Source organism: Rousettus aegyptiacus, unplaced genomic scaffold (genome assembly GCF_014176215.1).
Source record: "Rousettus aegyptiacus isolate mRouAeg1 unplaced genomic scaffold, mRouAeg1.p scaffold_m13_p_6, whole genome shotgun sequence".
In the NCBI taxonomy this organism is placed as follows: domain Eukaryota; kingdom Metazoa; phylum Chordata; class Mammalia; order Chiroptera; family Pteropodidae; genus Rousettus; species Rousettus aegyptiacus.
Window position 1 is genome coordinate 103,394,387 of NW_023416309.1, and position 16,303 is coordinate 103,410,689.

The following is a 16,303-nucleotide window of genomic DNA, read 5'->3' on the forward strand; positions in this document are numbered from 1 at the left end:
GGCTGCTTTAAAGATTTTCTCTTTTTCTTTAATTTTTAGCAATTTGACTCTGTCACACCTAACGTGGTTCTGTTTATATTTATCCTACATAGGGTTTTTGGCTTCTTTGTCATGGAAATTTGTCTTTTACAGATTTGAGAAATTACCCATTATTTTTCAAATATTTTTTTCTTCAAATATTTCTTCTTCTGGACCTTAAATGCATGTATATTAGACCTCTGGATATCATCTCACAGATTCTGAGGTTTGTTTCTTTCTCTGTAATCTTCATCTCTTTTCAAATTCACTGACTTTTATGTCATTGTAAAGCATTTTCAGTTTACTGTATACTATACATGTGTGTATGTGTGTACATACATATATACATTTATAAACATACTGTATCTGTCGTTTAAATTGTCATGTTTAAGCATTTAAGTATGCTGTTAAACACATCCATTGACTTTTTATTTTGGCTATTATGCTTTTCAGTTGTAGAATTTCCATTTGGTTCTTTTTATAGTTTCTATTTCTCTGCTGAGATTTCCTCTCCTTTTTTAATTAAGAGAACATATCATATCCCTTTACCTCTCTGAAAATAGTTATAATAACTGCTCTAAATTACTCCTCAGCTAATTACAATATCTGGAGTGTTTCAGGATTGGTGTCATCTTCTCTCTTGATAATGGGTCATATTTTCCTGGTTCTTCGTATATTGAGTAATTTGTTTGCATCCTGGACATTTTATTTGGTAGGTACTCTGGATTTTGTCATATTTCTTCAAAGAGTATTATTGTTTTTCTTTTAGAAAGCAATTGACTTGGTTTGACTCAATGGAAAACCGCCTCTTAGGCATCAGTTCAGCTCACTTCAGTTTATTGTTAGTCGATCTGCCCAATGCATGGTTCAGCAATCAGCCAGAAGTGTGAGCAGAGTTTAAACACAGAATCTGGGCTACCTGCTGTAGCCATCTCTCTCTTTTTTGGAAATTCGTCTCTTACTTTTCAGTGACTATTGTTGCCTTTTTGCCATAAGTGCTGCACTGCGCTGTCTTTTGAAACTTCAGACTAGAAAAACTAAGTTTCCTGTTAGAGTTTTAATGACCTCATACAGTGCCGACTGGTCTGCTTGTAGGCCGAAAGCCCCCTGAAAATGGGAAGCTCATCCCATTCTGCTCTTTTCTTGTAATTGTCAGCTCTCCTCTAGAATCTGTCTGTTGTGTTCAATCTCCAGGGCCATGCAGTATTTTTTTTTAATATTCTGTCTAGAGTTTAGAGTTTATAGAGTCTATAGAGAAGGATCTATCTGGTAGAGAAGCTACCTTGTCTGTACAGAAGCAGAACCTCCCCGATAGGATTTTGAGATTTTCATCTTACATACATTCCGACAGTTTCTTAGAGGTTATTCGTTTCTACCCATAGAAATATTTATGCATTTGGTAGTTGATGTTTAGCTTTAGTGCCAAATTTTATAGAAACTCTGACTTTAGTGTTCTTTTCCTTACTATTTATTGTTCCATCCTTACATCTTTTCTCTTTACCATACATCCAGTGAGGTAGATTATTAAAATGACAGTAATCATAAGAAAAGTTAATAAACTTTTAAATTTGAGATTTAGTCTTTTGCCTCCATTCCTCTTTCCTGTATTCTGTAACACTGCTTCTACCTTCACCCTACTATTGAAATTTTTTTTTCAACTTTAAAGAAATATGGTGAATAGAGTAATATGTTTTATTAGTTTAAAAACCAGAAATGGAAGGTGTCTAATGAAAACCCTAAGAAAAGAAAGACCTCTGAGCTAAATCAGATTTTGCATATTTATAGACCACCCTCTTATTAACATACAACTAAGAAGAGTAAAGCAAATAGTATTTCATGCCTTTGTGTATTTAAGGAAAGCCAGAAATAAGATTCCTGCTTCTACCTCTAAATCAAAGCCTTACCTGGTAGAACAATAGTTCTCTTCTTCCAGTTAACCCTCTTTTTTCATGGCTTACTTTCCATCAGAGTAGGCAACTCATCTTTCCATACTGTGTTCTTCTCAATTCATCTTTCTATACTGTGTTCTTCTCAGGAGTTAATTACACATCGTCTTAGTTTCTTCCCTACTCCTTCCCAATCAGGTGATTCTAGGATTTCAAGGAGATGAAAAGCAACTTGTCTTCTTACAAAGCCTGGGAGTTGCTGACAGATATTCTAAAGTTAGAGAAGTGTTGTGATTCTTTACATTTTAGTTGGTGGTAAAGTGTTCTCTGTTTTGAGTTCTTTATTATAAGATTAGTAGCAACTGCGCATTCCAAAAACAAACCAGAAAATTAATCGTCCTTCACACTTAATCATTGAAAATGTCTCACTAGTCGTTTTGTCCATTGGACAAAGACTTAATTTGCTATTAATCTCCCCTTCTAGGGTTTCATTACAGTCTGCCACAATGTTTATGTTTATGCAGATCGCAGCAGTTCTCTGCCTCCCACATTGACAGCCTAGGATCTTCTTAATTTTACTTTTGTTAAGTTTTAAAAAAGAAAAAAAGATTTTAATTTTCTCTCCTAATTTTTAACTTTTTGCTTTCTTCGTTAATCCTAGACCTTTTGGGTCTGCCTTGGAGAAATCACTTTGGAGTTGTCAGTAAATGACAGCTGACTTATTTACATGCTAATATCAGAGGTTACTTCTCTCTCAGTTCTTTGGTATGTGTAAAACTTTTTATCCAAGGAACTTCATGTTATATATAGTCAGTATATTTTCAGCCATTATTGATAGCTAATGCAAAATGGAAAACAGCAATGTGATGGCATTATGTATCATTCTCAAAACACTGTTCTAAGGTGATTTTTCTATAGTCCCTGCCTTCAGAGAGCTTATACTCTAGTAAGGTTCGATAATTCAGACACAATAATAGTGGTAGATAAAATTTATACTTCAGATTTATAACACCAGAATCCTGGGTCCAATGTTATATAACTTAAGGTACTTTTAAATCAGTTTGTAAAATGTTCGAAAAGGGATGAGCTACTAGTTTCCTCATATTTTAAGTACCTCTTCTCCATCATACTGTACCTTTCCCCATCCCACATACAGGAGGATCCGTGCTAGTACTCTTGTTATGATACAGATTCTACTAAATAGAATAACTTCATCCATTAAATCCACTATTCTTTTGGATACAATGGGTAGGGAGACAGAACTGAGGTAAGATGTATGAGTACATTACTTCCTGCAGCGTGAAATCATAAACCATCCCCTCTAGATGTCAAATATTCTGATTAGCATCTTAAAATTTACTTTGTCTACGTCTGTGATCTTCCATTACCTATCACATCATCATCATCATCATCATCATCTGCTAATAATAACAATCTAGTGTTGAGCACAGTTATGTGCAAGGCACTATGCTAATTCCTTTTCAAAGATGAATTTGTTTAAATTGTTAGAATAACCTTGAGAGGAAAGTGGCATATTATTATGTGATTACATAGGCCACTTAGTTTAGAGATGTATAGAGCATCTATTGTGTGCATTATGGTTGATCCATAAATTCAAGATCCATATTTTAGTTTCTGTCCCAGGGGTAGCTTAGTCTGTGGCCTTTAGTAGCACATTATGCTTCAGCTGCCTATTTCCAAAGAGTAATAAATATTAATATCTTTCTTTTAACTTTATACTTTACTTTTTAAATTTAATCCTTTTAACAACTCTAAGAGGGAGATATGGCTCACATTTTAAAGATGTGGAATCTAGGCTTAGGAAAGTTAAATAATTTTTTGGAGACCACGTAATATAGGCATGCAACACAGTTCTCACTTTAAAGCCCTTTTCTTTTAACCACTATTTTCTTTTCTTTATCCTGCTATTTCTTTCCTACTTCTCATAGGCATATGATGAGAAGATATGAATTACAGATGTAATATTTTGTCTAAAGGTACTAGAGAAGATACTTTTTTTTTTCTTGTAATTTGGGAGAAATGGGGCATACTAACTAATTTTTAGAACATGTACAATCATACCACATGTCTGCTCTGTATTATTTTACAAATTACATATATAAATATGTCATATGTTTATAAGTTGCGTACATAAAATTTATTTCAGACTTTTTATATTTTGAGGAGGTGTGAGTCAATTAAAGGAAAAACTTTGGCCAGTATTCAGGCTCATGTTAGGGATATACCTCTTCTCAGGTATTATACTGTCAACTTCACGTAAAATGGTGTCCCATAAATTCACTTGCCACTTTTAGGTTCTCTGTATTCCTTTCAAAAGCCATATATTAAAAGAGAGGTCATCAGTCATTTTTAGCTGCTTTTCTTGGCATTACTATTTTATATAAAATAATTGGAAAGGCCATATGCTCTGAAATTTTAACAGAGGTAGGATTCTGATAATTTTTAATTGTGTTATATTTGCTTCTTGTGTTTTCCAATTTTTCTATAATGAAACATGTTTATGTAATATTTTAAATTTAAAAGTAGTTATATTATATAGCTACTTTAAAACTCAGAAGTTGGCCTGACAAATATATTGAATTGCTTATATCAGTAAACCAATAATCACACATAAGTTAACATATCCAAAATTTTGAAATTTGGAACTCCTTTTTATGTTATCAGAAATCTAGTGCTTCTTCAGATATATGGAAATGAAACCTAATACCATTAAACTAATTGGCATTTGAGTATTGTGTTAGAATATTTAAAAGGCTTTTCTGAACTCAGATTATTGATTTGTATCTGCAAAGATATTAAAATAGGTAATTGAAATCTACACTGCCTTATTTTATCTCATATACCCCAAGTTTTGCCATTCACTGCTGAAAGAGATGACATTTACAACAATGAGTGGTACAGTACACAATTTGCCTTTTTCTTTGTAATAACATATTTGAGTAAACAAAGATTTAAATCTCAATTTCTTCCTGAAATGAGAATCTCTATTTAATTTATTTGAAATTCCATTGAAGTAAGTGTAGGAATGTTCTAAAAGTTTTCGCAGTCATTTCTTGGAATAAGTTTCTCTGGAGCACCATATCATCTCCATACCATCTTGCTTGTATGGTCTCTCCGTATGTCAATGTGTCTAGTATATCCTTTTGTGTAATACAACATAATTACACGAAAATAGAACTACGTTGAGGGAACGGACTTACTCTTGAGTTACCTTGATTATGGCTTAGAATCACCAGTTCTCTTAGATCTTAATCACTAATTTTATGAAAGACATAAAACAGATTACTTATACCTCCAAAAATATATAAACATAGTTAATTAATTCTGTGCCCCACAGTATCATAAACATTACTAAGGCTACAGCAAAATGTAAGACAAAGGTTCTGCCTTTTGTGTAACACATCGTGAATAATAAACATCTGGAAAAGGCAAATTAAAACTCCATGAGATAACTCTTCTTCCCAGTATGATGGAGTAACCAGTACTGGACTTGCCCCTCCACTAGAAACAACTGTTTTCAGACCCTGGACAATTGATAGCATGGTAATGTGATCCCTGAGAAAAAGGTCAGGGGACATAACTTGGTGATTCTTCAGTCTGTTTCTTCCTCCGGCACAAAAGTCACGGAGGGGTCTCACGTTGGGATGGTGGAGATACAAAATTGAAGCAGCCTGGATTGCTGCGTTGCTGTGTAAACGACAGCTGTCCTGGAAGGCTGCCCAGCCTTGCCGGGTGAACTAGAAATAGACCCTTGTTGTGTTAAGCCACTGAGATTTTTAAGGTTGTTTGTTATGACAGTACAGTCTGACCGTATTCTGACTAATGAAATAGCTACAGTGTTACTCCCTTTTCATTTATCTTTCAATCTTTCTGAATGTGTCAAGAAGAAAATCTTAATGTGGTGCTAATACTAGCTAATCCTCTTTTTGAACAAAGAGAGAGGAGTTTAGCTTCAGAACCATTTGAAGGTATTTAGAAGTAATGTTCTAGTAAATCACATGTAGCATGTGATACTGATTTTCCAGTTTGACTAGTATGTAGTTTCTTTTTAAAGTAAATTTATTTCAATAAAAACATAAAATCTGAAGAAAATATTGGTAAAATATGGTTTTAAGGAAGTATGGCAAAAATCATGAAGATACTGTGCCAATGAATGAAATTTGAGAAATGGTGCACCAAACTGTAGCTCACTAGGGCAACTCTTGATTTAATCCTCTACGTCTTGTCCATTCTGTGTTGATTTGTGAGTAAAGTATTAAGGCAACTGCATTTAAATTGATATCTAGTCTGAACTTCTTCCCTAATTGTCTGATAGAGTTTGTAAAAGAGCTCTATTATTTCCTCTTGAAATATTTGATAGAATTTACCATTCATGCCATCTGGGACTTGGCTTTTCTTTATGGGAAGCTGTTTAATTCCTAATTCAACTTCCTTACATGTTATAGATCTATTTAGATTTCCACTTCTTAATGAATCAGTTTTGATCATTTGTGTCTTTCTGAGAATTTGTTCATTTAATTTAAGCTGTTTTAATTTGTTGACATAAAGTTGTTGATAATATTCCCTTATAATTTCATTTCTGTAGAGTTTATAGTGATGCCTCCTCTTTAATTTGTAATTTTGTTAAGTTGTGTCTTTACTGTTTTTCTTGGTCAGTCTAGTTTAAGATTTTTCAATTTTGTTCATCTTTTCAAAGAAGTAAATTCTGATTTCATTGCTGTCTTCAATTGCATTCTGTTTAATCTTTATCATTTCTTGCTTCTGCTCGATTTTATGTTTCGTTTGCTCTTTTTTAACTTTTTAAAAGCTTAAACTGAGCATATTTTTCTCTAGTAACTTTTCAACATTCATAATCATAAAATCTTCACCGAAATGTAAAAAAGGTAAATTAGCAATTCTCTCAAAACTAGGTTCTTAAAGTAATCTTATAATTATGATTTTAATAAAAAAATTAATATTTATTGACTTGGTACCAAGTCGGGAGGCATTCTGAAGGAGCCCCCGATTTGTACCTTCTTCATGGCGCTGAGCTGTCTCTGCTTTGTATCATAGCTGGTCATGTCCTCTCCTGTCCCCGTCTGGAGTCCTTTCAGGTCGGAAAATGCCTTAATCATGTTTGAATCTGCTGAAGCATCTAGTACTGTGCTCTGCGCAGGGCAGGAACACAGTAGCTTTTGTTGAATTGAATAGAAGATCTCTCATACATTTTATAGAATTGGTTTACAAATGGCTGTATGTAGTTTTCTAACAGAATAACTCTCCCTTTAAAAGTATCAGCTTTTATATGTGAAAATTTCATTTAGCCTTAATGGGGTTTTCTTTGAATTAATGAATTTTGTTTTTTTATGTTGACATTGGTAAACAAAATCCAATGAGTTTCAGCTGTACCCTTTAACAGTAAGGTGTGTGTGTATATATATATATATATATATATATATATATATATATATATATTTACACTGTGTATTCACCTCCCATAGTTAGATTTTTTACCCTTACTACATATTTGATCCCTTTTACTACCCCTTCCATCTTCCCCTATCTTCTGGTTGTGTTTTTTACAAGTTTATTTAAATAAGGGGATACCTTAAAGATGAAAAATGAAACAGGAAGAAATTAGATTTATAATTAGGGTTTTCTGCACTGTGCGTCTATGTATAAGTTTATACCTCTCAACTACAACTTCTAATGAAGAAAGTACAAGTAAAGAAAGCATCCAGCCCTTGATATCACAACCTGTATATTTTGGTCAGTAGACAACTTTATGAATGTATGAACCCATTGCTTTGAAGTTGTTACGTGCAAAAAAATAAACATGCCAAAGACCTTCTCAAATTCCATTTTGTTTATTATTTCTCTCTTGCAGTTTGCTGTCACTGTTAGTGAATAATTCCATTCTTTGTTGAATTAATTATGAATTAAAAATTTTTAATGACATTCCAATTATTTGGATTTGTTATTTTAGGAAGTTAGTATTATAAATCTTTAGGTGGTAGGTACTTCCTTTAAAAGAACTAATTTCGATACTCAAATTACTAGATTTTCATCAGATTGAAAGTCAATGTTTTTTTTACACTCGTATGGTTTCTGTAGTCTTTGTGTTATGTTCAGTAGAACCCCTTCTTTTTAGTGGGACCATAATGCCATAAGTCGATGTTAATATGCTAGCTACCTTTCAACTTTTTTTAAATGGATATAGTTGTTCTTTGTCTTGAAAATGGTAAGACTATGTAATGCTGCTTTTTCTGCTCAGGTAAAATGAATTCTGATATCCTTCTTTCTAAAGCTGTTCACTGTGATCAGTAGAGATAGGAAAGGTTCATATGAGAGCCCATCATGGCTTACACGGTAACTGAGGTTTGTGTTGGTAAATATCATTGACTTTGGATAGTTTGGAAGGATGCTATTACCACCAGTTTCCAAATTTTAAACCCACAGTAGATTGGGGTTTAAGGAGGAGGAAATAAAGAGTGTCACAAATGATCTGTCTTATTCTATACTTTTTATCCCCGACTCATTCTAGGAAATTCATGGTACCCAAAGGTTCGTTTTCAAATAAATGTTTAGAAACTAAAATGTTATGAATATTGTAAGATTCTACCTATGAAAGCTCTGTTAAAAGCTTTTTAAAATACAGTTTTCTCTTTCAGATAAACTTTCCTTTGTTTCTTTACTTCTTTACCAGTTCTATGGTTCAAATCTTTTTTCCCTATATTTGCTCCTAAGATTTTTTATAAATTCGGCTCTTACATTTAGGGCTTTATCCATTTTGAGTTGATTTTTGTATATGATATAAGATAAAGGTCCAATTTCATTCTTTTGCATTGTTCTCATCTCAATTTTTAAAAAGTAATGGCTGCTATCACTGTTCTTGCCATCCCTATGGCGTAGGTACTATTATTAACCCCAAGTAACTGATAAGGAAACAGGCCCAGGAAGTTTCTCACAGCTAGGAAAAAGTGGGAAGAGCCGAGAGTCTAAGTTAGGCTTTCTGGAGTCAGAGCCCAGATCCTGACTCCCTAAGCTCCCTAGCCCTCACTCTTGTGCTGTGCTATGCCGCCTCTCCATCCTATGTCTTGAAGCCACTTGCTTATTTGAAGCCACAGCCCTCCCCTCTCCTTGTCTTAATAAACTCGTGGATGAGCTTTATCATCATATCCAGGCATTGTGCCTAGTACTTTACGTGCTTGGAATTACACGCCCTAAGATAATCCTATGCTTCTGTGAGAAAACTGAGGCTTGGTAAGGCTAAGTAAGGTGCTCAGTTTCCTACTACTGATAAGTACTAGAGCCAAGACCTAAATCTTCGAAATGACTAAGCCTATACTGTGAACCCACATGCATCCTTCCTTTCAACGTCTGCCAGATTCCCAAACTCAAGTCTCCTACAGCATAAGAATCATGTTCCCAGTGTTGGTTCAAATCAGTTCTCAGAGCCATAGTTTCCTGTTATGTCTTATATCACAATAAAATCCTGGTTTGGTTTTAGAGTCCTTTTAACCATCTCATTTCAGCCAGTTTTTTGTTTGTTTGTTTGTTTTTGCTATCTGGTAAACCCTTTTGACATAGAATTCTCTTACCCATCTGAATCAGCTTATATACCTTTTTTTTTTCCTTTACAATGAAGTATATTAAAATTCAAGGCTTCCAAGCAATATACCATGTCCCATCTTCCAAGTTGGCCTTTTATGTTCTCTACCAAGCAGCATTAAGACTATTGGACAAACCTGTCATACCTGCGATTATACCTTCTGTGTTCAATTGACTTACAGATAACACTAGTTTTCTATAACTTGGATCAGAGCAACATTATAATTCAACTTATAAAATAATTTAAATTCATTAATAGACATATAAAATATCCCATAGATGAAGGAGAGATAAAGGTAGAAAAAAGAATTTAATGTCTACTACAAGCTATAAAGATAACCACAGTTGGAATTCCCTGAGAAGGGAAAACAGAGAAATCTACGTGGCACTGAGCTTCACAGATCTCTAGGATCCTGATTTTTCCCCTTGACTTCATCTCATAATTCTTGTACATTCCTCAGATCTCTCTGTGTTTCTCCTGCCATCCTTTAATTTCTTCCTTACATATCTACCTTCAGTTGCTGATTTCTGTTTCTCTACTAGCCCCAAATTTTATTATGAACATTATTATTAAGATTTTTAGATATATAGAGTCCCTTGAGCAGGGACCAGTGTTCTCTTTGTCAGAACTCAGCAGGTAAAATAGTTATTCTGCTGCCATGACAATGTATTAATTAAATTCTAGTAAAGGGCCTAAGAGCTTTCAGACTTAAATAATAATAATTTCTCCTATACTAAGAAGTATTGGATAAATGTTTCATTATTTTAGAATTGATTGGTGAGATTATGATGAAAGAGATTCCAATATAGGCTATTAGTGGCCTGCAGATATGCATATAAATCACTTGAGATCTTCATTTGTGATAGTGATTTTTAAAAATAGGCTCAGGTATTGATTGCACTCTTAGCAGAGGTGAGAGTTCTGCTATTTCAAAGCTTACTTTTGGTTAGAAAACTGTACTGTTAGCACCCTTAGGCTTTGTTGCCATAGAGATAGTAATGGGCTTCTGCGTTTTTTTTTTTAAATATACACTTAAAATATACATATATGCCCTAGGATTTTAAGTGTGAATTACTTGTCTATAGGTTTTTAATATTGGCACATTTCAAAAGTATTTTCTGTATTTTTTAATACCTTATTATTTTTATCCTCCAAAGAAAGTAGAGAATTCTGGCCATTATAATGACTAAGTTTTATATTAGTTTTTACAGAGTCTTTTAGGAATAACTTAGAGTCCCTTGTGGATCAGTAATAGATGAGGATTTTGAAGAACATGCAGAAACTTTTGAAAAAAAGTAACATGGTCTTAAGCACTCAATGTCTTGAACACCTATAATCATAACACTAATGAATTGCATGCAAATCAATTTCAGATTCAACAAATCCTTTTGATACTATGCTAAACACTTTCACCCTATCATAGTTTATTTAAAGGAACTCAGTCTGCAAGTACCAAAGCAGTCTTCATAATTTTAACTTTTAATATATTTAACTGATGATTTAAATGTGTATCAGTAGTGTCTTAACGTTTCTCCCTGAAGTATTTATCAGTAAATAAAATGTATATGAGCTTTCGATAAGTAAAACTTTCGATTGGTGAATTGTACCTTATATTTCATTTCTTATAAGAATGAATGGATTTCATGGCATGGATTATTTCTATTCAATAGATCTCATGATTATATATGTAACTAAATCACATCTCTTTAGCATCCAGTGTCAGACTGGCGTGGCCTAGTTAATATCTTAGTTCTCTAGCAGTTTTGACTTCTTACCGCAGTAGCTGAACAGGCAGGTGATTGATTTCCTTGTTAAGCTAGGTAAATGAATCCTGCTTGTGGTATTTATCACAACTGAGTGTGATAGTAGTTACTTCTGGATAAAGAACACCTTTGATTACAATTATTGTAAACAAAATCCTAAAAACTTAGCCCTGTGCTTTCCTCAGTCAATACCTGTAATTAATGGCAAAGGAAGACAAAGTAGGAAAGCTCTTTGCTTTATAAAGAGAGAGAAAATAGCTAACGGTTATAAACAATTACTACTCACGCTCATAGTTTTGAATATTCGATTTTAGCTTTTTCAGTTTGCAGTGACTTTTTAACAAGACCCATCTCCTCTATGAAGAATGCAATTTATTTTTTTTTTTTCTGGCACAAAAAATAGGGTAACCTGATCCGAGTCTGACAGAGTGTGCCGTTCATTTAAGTGCTTCCATCTGTTGCTTGCTGTTCCCCTTACTCATGACCCCTCTATGTTTCTCTTTCCCTTCTCTTTCCCTCTGTTTCTCTTTCCTTTTTCTTCCTTCCTTCCTTCCTATTCCCCCCTCTCCCTCTCTCTGTGTCTCTCTCTTTTTTTTCTTTCTTTTTTTTTTTTTTTTTGTCTTTAGCCCCTTTGAGGAAGGCAAAGTTTGTTGAGAGCCCACGAATTCCAGAATCCGAGCTTGGCTCACCAACCCTCACTTCAGCTCAGAAACTGGACGTGGACGCATACTGCCCTGGTAAGCACGCATGCGAAGTGTCTGCTTCGAAAGAGGGAGGTTTGGAACAGGCCCATCTAGCAGAGCAGTATTTTGCATGTATCCTATTTATAAAAACATGTTTGTTACCTCTTTCGTAACTGATCACATATTTTCCTTATTAGAACATGGTTTTTACTGAGCATCCTTTTTTACAATTGCTATAATAATGAGAGTAAGTCTTGAAAACAATTTCAAAGATAATTTTCAAAATAACAGATAATTTTATTAGATAGTTTTCAGGGTGATTTTCATGATTTGAGATACTTGAAGAAATTTTGCTTTGGCCTTGTGCAAACAGGAATGTTTATAAAGAGATGAATAAAAATGTTCATTCAGCGCTACCCCTCTACATACGACCTGTTTTGCTTAATTCCTATTGGATTTTTGGGCAGTTATAGAAAGTATTTGTGATGTTGGAAACATTAAACTTGAATTAGAAAAGAAACATTATAGGTTCCTGATTTGGACTCCTGGACACTCACTTTTAGAAATAGCTCTTCTCATGAATGGCCTGTAAGCACATGTGGGAGTTCACTAAACCCTTCTTGTGTGGGAGCCAAACTGAGACAGACTCATTATCAATGCTCAGATTCTTCCAAACTTAGATGGGTTGCCTGGCAACATCCTTTACACTCACTCTACAGCAAGTCTATAGAGCTGTGTCAGAAATGTTCACAGCTCTCGTTGAGTATACAGATCAGAGCTTCAGTAAAGGACCTTAGAAGACTTGGTTTTAGGTCTTTTGTTTATTTCTGCTCATTAAAATTGATGTTAAACCACAATAAATACAACCACTACATATTTACAGCACTGAGGATAAGCAGAATAAAATGATTTCTAGTTCTAGGGAAGATATCAGTAGCTTTCCTCTGAAATGTCAGGATAATATACCTCTGAACCTAGATAAAACATGTTAAAAAAAAAAAAAAAAGGCAATAGGCAAAAACTTGGGCCCAACCTGATCAGAGACATTCCATTTTAAGAATCACTTTTGAATATTAAAAGACTTAGTGATTTCACTTTCAGGGTGCAGAACCCTGAGTGTCATCGACTGTAGTAGATGAATATTCATTTTTAAGTCAATCACCGTTATGTATTAAGAACCAGGGTTTCTTTTTCTAAAAGGAACAAAATAGCTCTTTCAATGGCACGGTAGCACATTTGTTAGAAGAATCTTTTTCATGTTTTGAGGTACTGTCACACTTTTTGGGCAATAGAATATTGTGCTTTGTGTTTGTTCACACAGATTTTGGTGTAAAGAAGTAAAACAAACAAATGCAGTAATTCCCTTTTCCTGCATTGGGTTTTGAAAGAGACACCCTGTCCAAGGCCTTTTTTTACCTCCCTACATTTGCAAGTCAGAATGATTGTAAGGGAGACTTGGGTTTTCACTTCCTGATTGCTCATCCTTAATATAATCTAGCCCTTGTCAAGAAGCCAGGTAGCTGCTGTTTGTTGGAATGCCATGGCGGAATCACTGTGAAAAATCTTATCCTTGTTATTTACGTATATTTTCCATAAGGATGAATTTTTTCTGAATTGGAATTGAACCAAACTAAACCTCAGTTAAGATTTTCAGAAAGCCATGAAGAAACTAAAACACGTTGCCAAAATGTTAATTGCCATGCTCTGCAGGCTCTCCTTTTCTTATCTGAAGGCAGGTTTAAGCACAGAAACTTCTTAGTGCTGTGCTCTTTTATAATAAGATTATTAAACTCTCTGATAATAAGTTTCTACTGAGATAAGAGTAATGACCTGAGGGTTGAAGCTTCCACATAGTACCAAAAATTAACAATAAATAAATGAATTCAGTACACTGTAAAGCAAACAAATAACTGTTCATTCTTTTTAAATTTCCTTTACATAGGATATGTTAACAGTCATGATCATATTTTATTGTATACTCATATAATTACATAATAATGCAGTTAAAGCTAGTGTTCTGATATCTTCTTGTCCATTATTCATTATCATATGCAAATTTAGGAATATGTCACATCTCACAGAGGCAAGAGTTATAAGCCAGAAGTGAGATCAGTGGTTCTCACTTTCTAGCATGCTTCAGAATTACCTGGAAGACTTGTTCAAGCGCAGATTGCTGGGCCCACCCCCAGAGTTTCTGCTTCTATAAGCCTGGGGTGGGTTGAGAAATTTGTTTTTCTAACAAATTCCCAGGTGTTGCTGAAACAGCTGGTTGAACTTCCATACTTTGGAGCCATCTGGGTTGCAGGGCTCCTGCAGGCTGCTTACAGCATTATCCAGTGCTTGTCCAATGAACAGTGCTGGAAGAGTCTGTAGGGATCATTCTGCTGTTGACTTCTGAGGAGTAATTGGGGGTGTTTTTTCTGTATTGTCTAAATTTAAACTTTTTAGTGCTTGTATTTCGGGTTGGAAGAATAAAGCTTTTGTGTCTGAGAAACACATATTCTTCTCGTTTTGTTTTTTGTACCTGGTTCTATGTACCCATGTCTGGTTTTCAGTGTTGTCCTATATGAAGAGGAGACTGTGGATCAAACCAGAACTAATCATTGATATTTGGTCTGAAAGTCTAGGGAAAGCTACACCGGGATAAAACTGTTCCTCCAGAATATCTGCCTAATAAATTGGGAGATTCAGTCTGCACAGCATTAGATTCTAAAATACCTAATTTAAGTTTTACTTTTCTTCAAATCAGACTTGTTATATACAGAAAATGTGAGAAAAATACAAGTAAACAATATGTCCTGGTTCTGCAACTGAAACCATGGAGATGACTGATGATGTTACATAACTAAACTACCAGGGTAGGAAATGTTAAGTGAATCGTGTTTGATAATTATCTTACAGCAGTGGAAATTAAGTGACTTGTATAGGGTCACAAGCAGGTCACAAGTATGAGACAGGGCTAAATTCTGTTTTTAGGGTAACTAACTAACATCGCTGATTTCAATAAAACAATTCCCAAAATAAGAGAACAAATTATTAACTTTTTTGCCTGTAGTATTAACTATTAGCTGTATGATTTTAGGCAAGTCACTTAGTCTTTTTAAAGCCTTGGTTTCCTCATCTGTAAAAAGGGGGACATAATCGTAAATCAGATTCATAAATGTAAAGCACTTAGCAGAATGCTTGGCTCAGAGTAAATGTTCGTAACTGTTAGTTATTTTGTTGTTATAGTGATAATCCTGAGGTCTGACACGAGGTCTTAAAGTGTTTTCTAAATATCAGGAAAAAAAGAGATGTTAAGATTTAGAGTCATTTTTTGTTAAATGTGTCTTACGGTGTTTCGATTCTGACTTTCTCCTTACTAGTCTTTTGATCTTGAATGTGTCATGTAACATCTCTCTGCTTGAATTTCCTGTCACCACAACATTATATATAACATGATATTATTTCTGTAATTTAACAAGTTAAATATGTATTTGTATAGATATATGAATATACATTCGTAGGCAAAAATATCTAGAAGAATTCGTGAAACTAACATTGGTCGTCTAAAGAGGAAGAGAATTGGGATTGTTGGGAAGTCAGGAGCAAGTGGGGCTGGTGAAATGCTCATGCTAGCAGGGGTTGTGTCTAGGGAGTGGGGTTACAGGTGGTTTTAATTTTCTTTCTTGGGCAGCATATATTAGTGAATGGGAGCTCAAGTTTTGGACTTAGTTCTGGGTTTAATTTCTGACTTCGTTGCCTACTAGCTGTGTGACTACATGTAACTTTCATAGCCTTAAATTTTTTATCTGTAAAATTGTGATAAAAATGTGTTTTTTTAAATGATAGATGTATTTCATAGGGTTGTTAAGATTAAATAAAATAATGTATTTGCCAAATGCTTATTAGCTCAGACAAAATCGTGAGATATTAGCAGTGTTCCTGCTCATCATCATTACACTTTTCATTTCCTAAAATTTCTACAATGAATTTGTACTGAAAATATTCAGTAATCAGATGCTGTTGAAGGGTGGTATATTCTTTATATCTTAGGGGGTTTTTTTGTTGTTTTTTTTTTTTTAGTTTTTATGTTGCACATCATATAAATAAATAATTTCAAGTGTAGAAATGAACCTTGATACAGAGAGCAGGCCAACTTGACAGTTTTATAGGACTTTTGACTACATGTGGGAAGTTAAGGACCAAAGTCCAGGCCAGTGTTCTAAAAATAGACGGGCTTCTTATTCATACCAAATATTTTCAGAGAAATTTGAGATTTATCTTTTTATAATAGAACCTTTTAAATCTTTTTTAAAATAGCACTCTTCTGCAAAAGAACAATGTTAAAGGTGACAACAA

General features: G+C 34.1%; 1 protein-coding gene across 8 annotated transcripts in view; it reads left to right on the forward strand.

The window, feature by feature from the left end:
- The window catches only part of TANC2 (tetratricopeptide repeat, ankyrin repeat and coiled-coil containing 2), a 288,365-nt gene that overhangs the window by 120,046 nt on the left and 152,016 nt on the right, over nt 1–16,303 (forward strand). For 5 of the 8 annotated variants that reach the window (XM_016128285.2, XM_016128256.2, XM_016128265.2 and 2 more), the window contains one exon: nt 11,906–12,016. The exons of the other annotated variants lie outside the window; for them this stretch is intronic. In XM_016128285.2, coding sequence (XP_015983771.2) covers nt 11,906–12,016 — 111 coding nt within the window. The remainder of the gene's footprint in view (nt 1–11,905; nt 12,017–16,303) is intronic. 8 annotated transcript variants of the gene reach the window in all.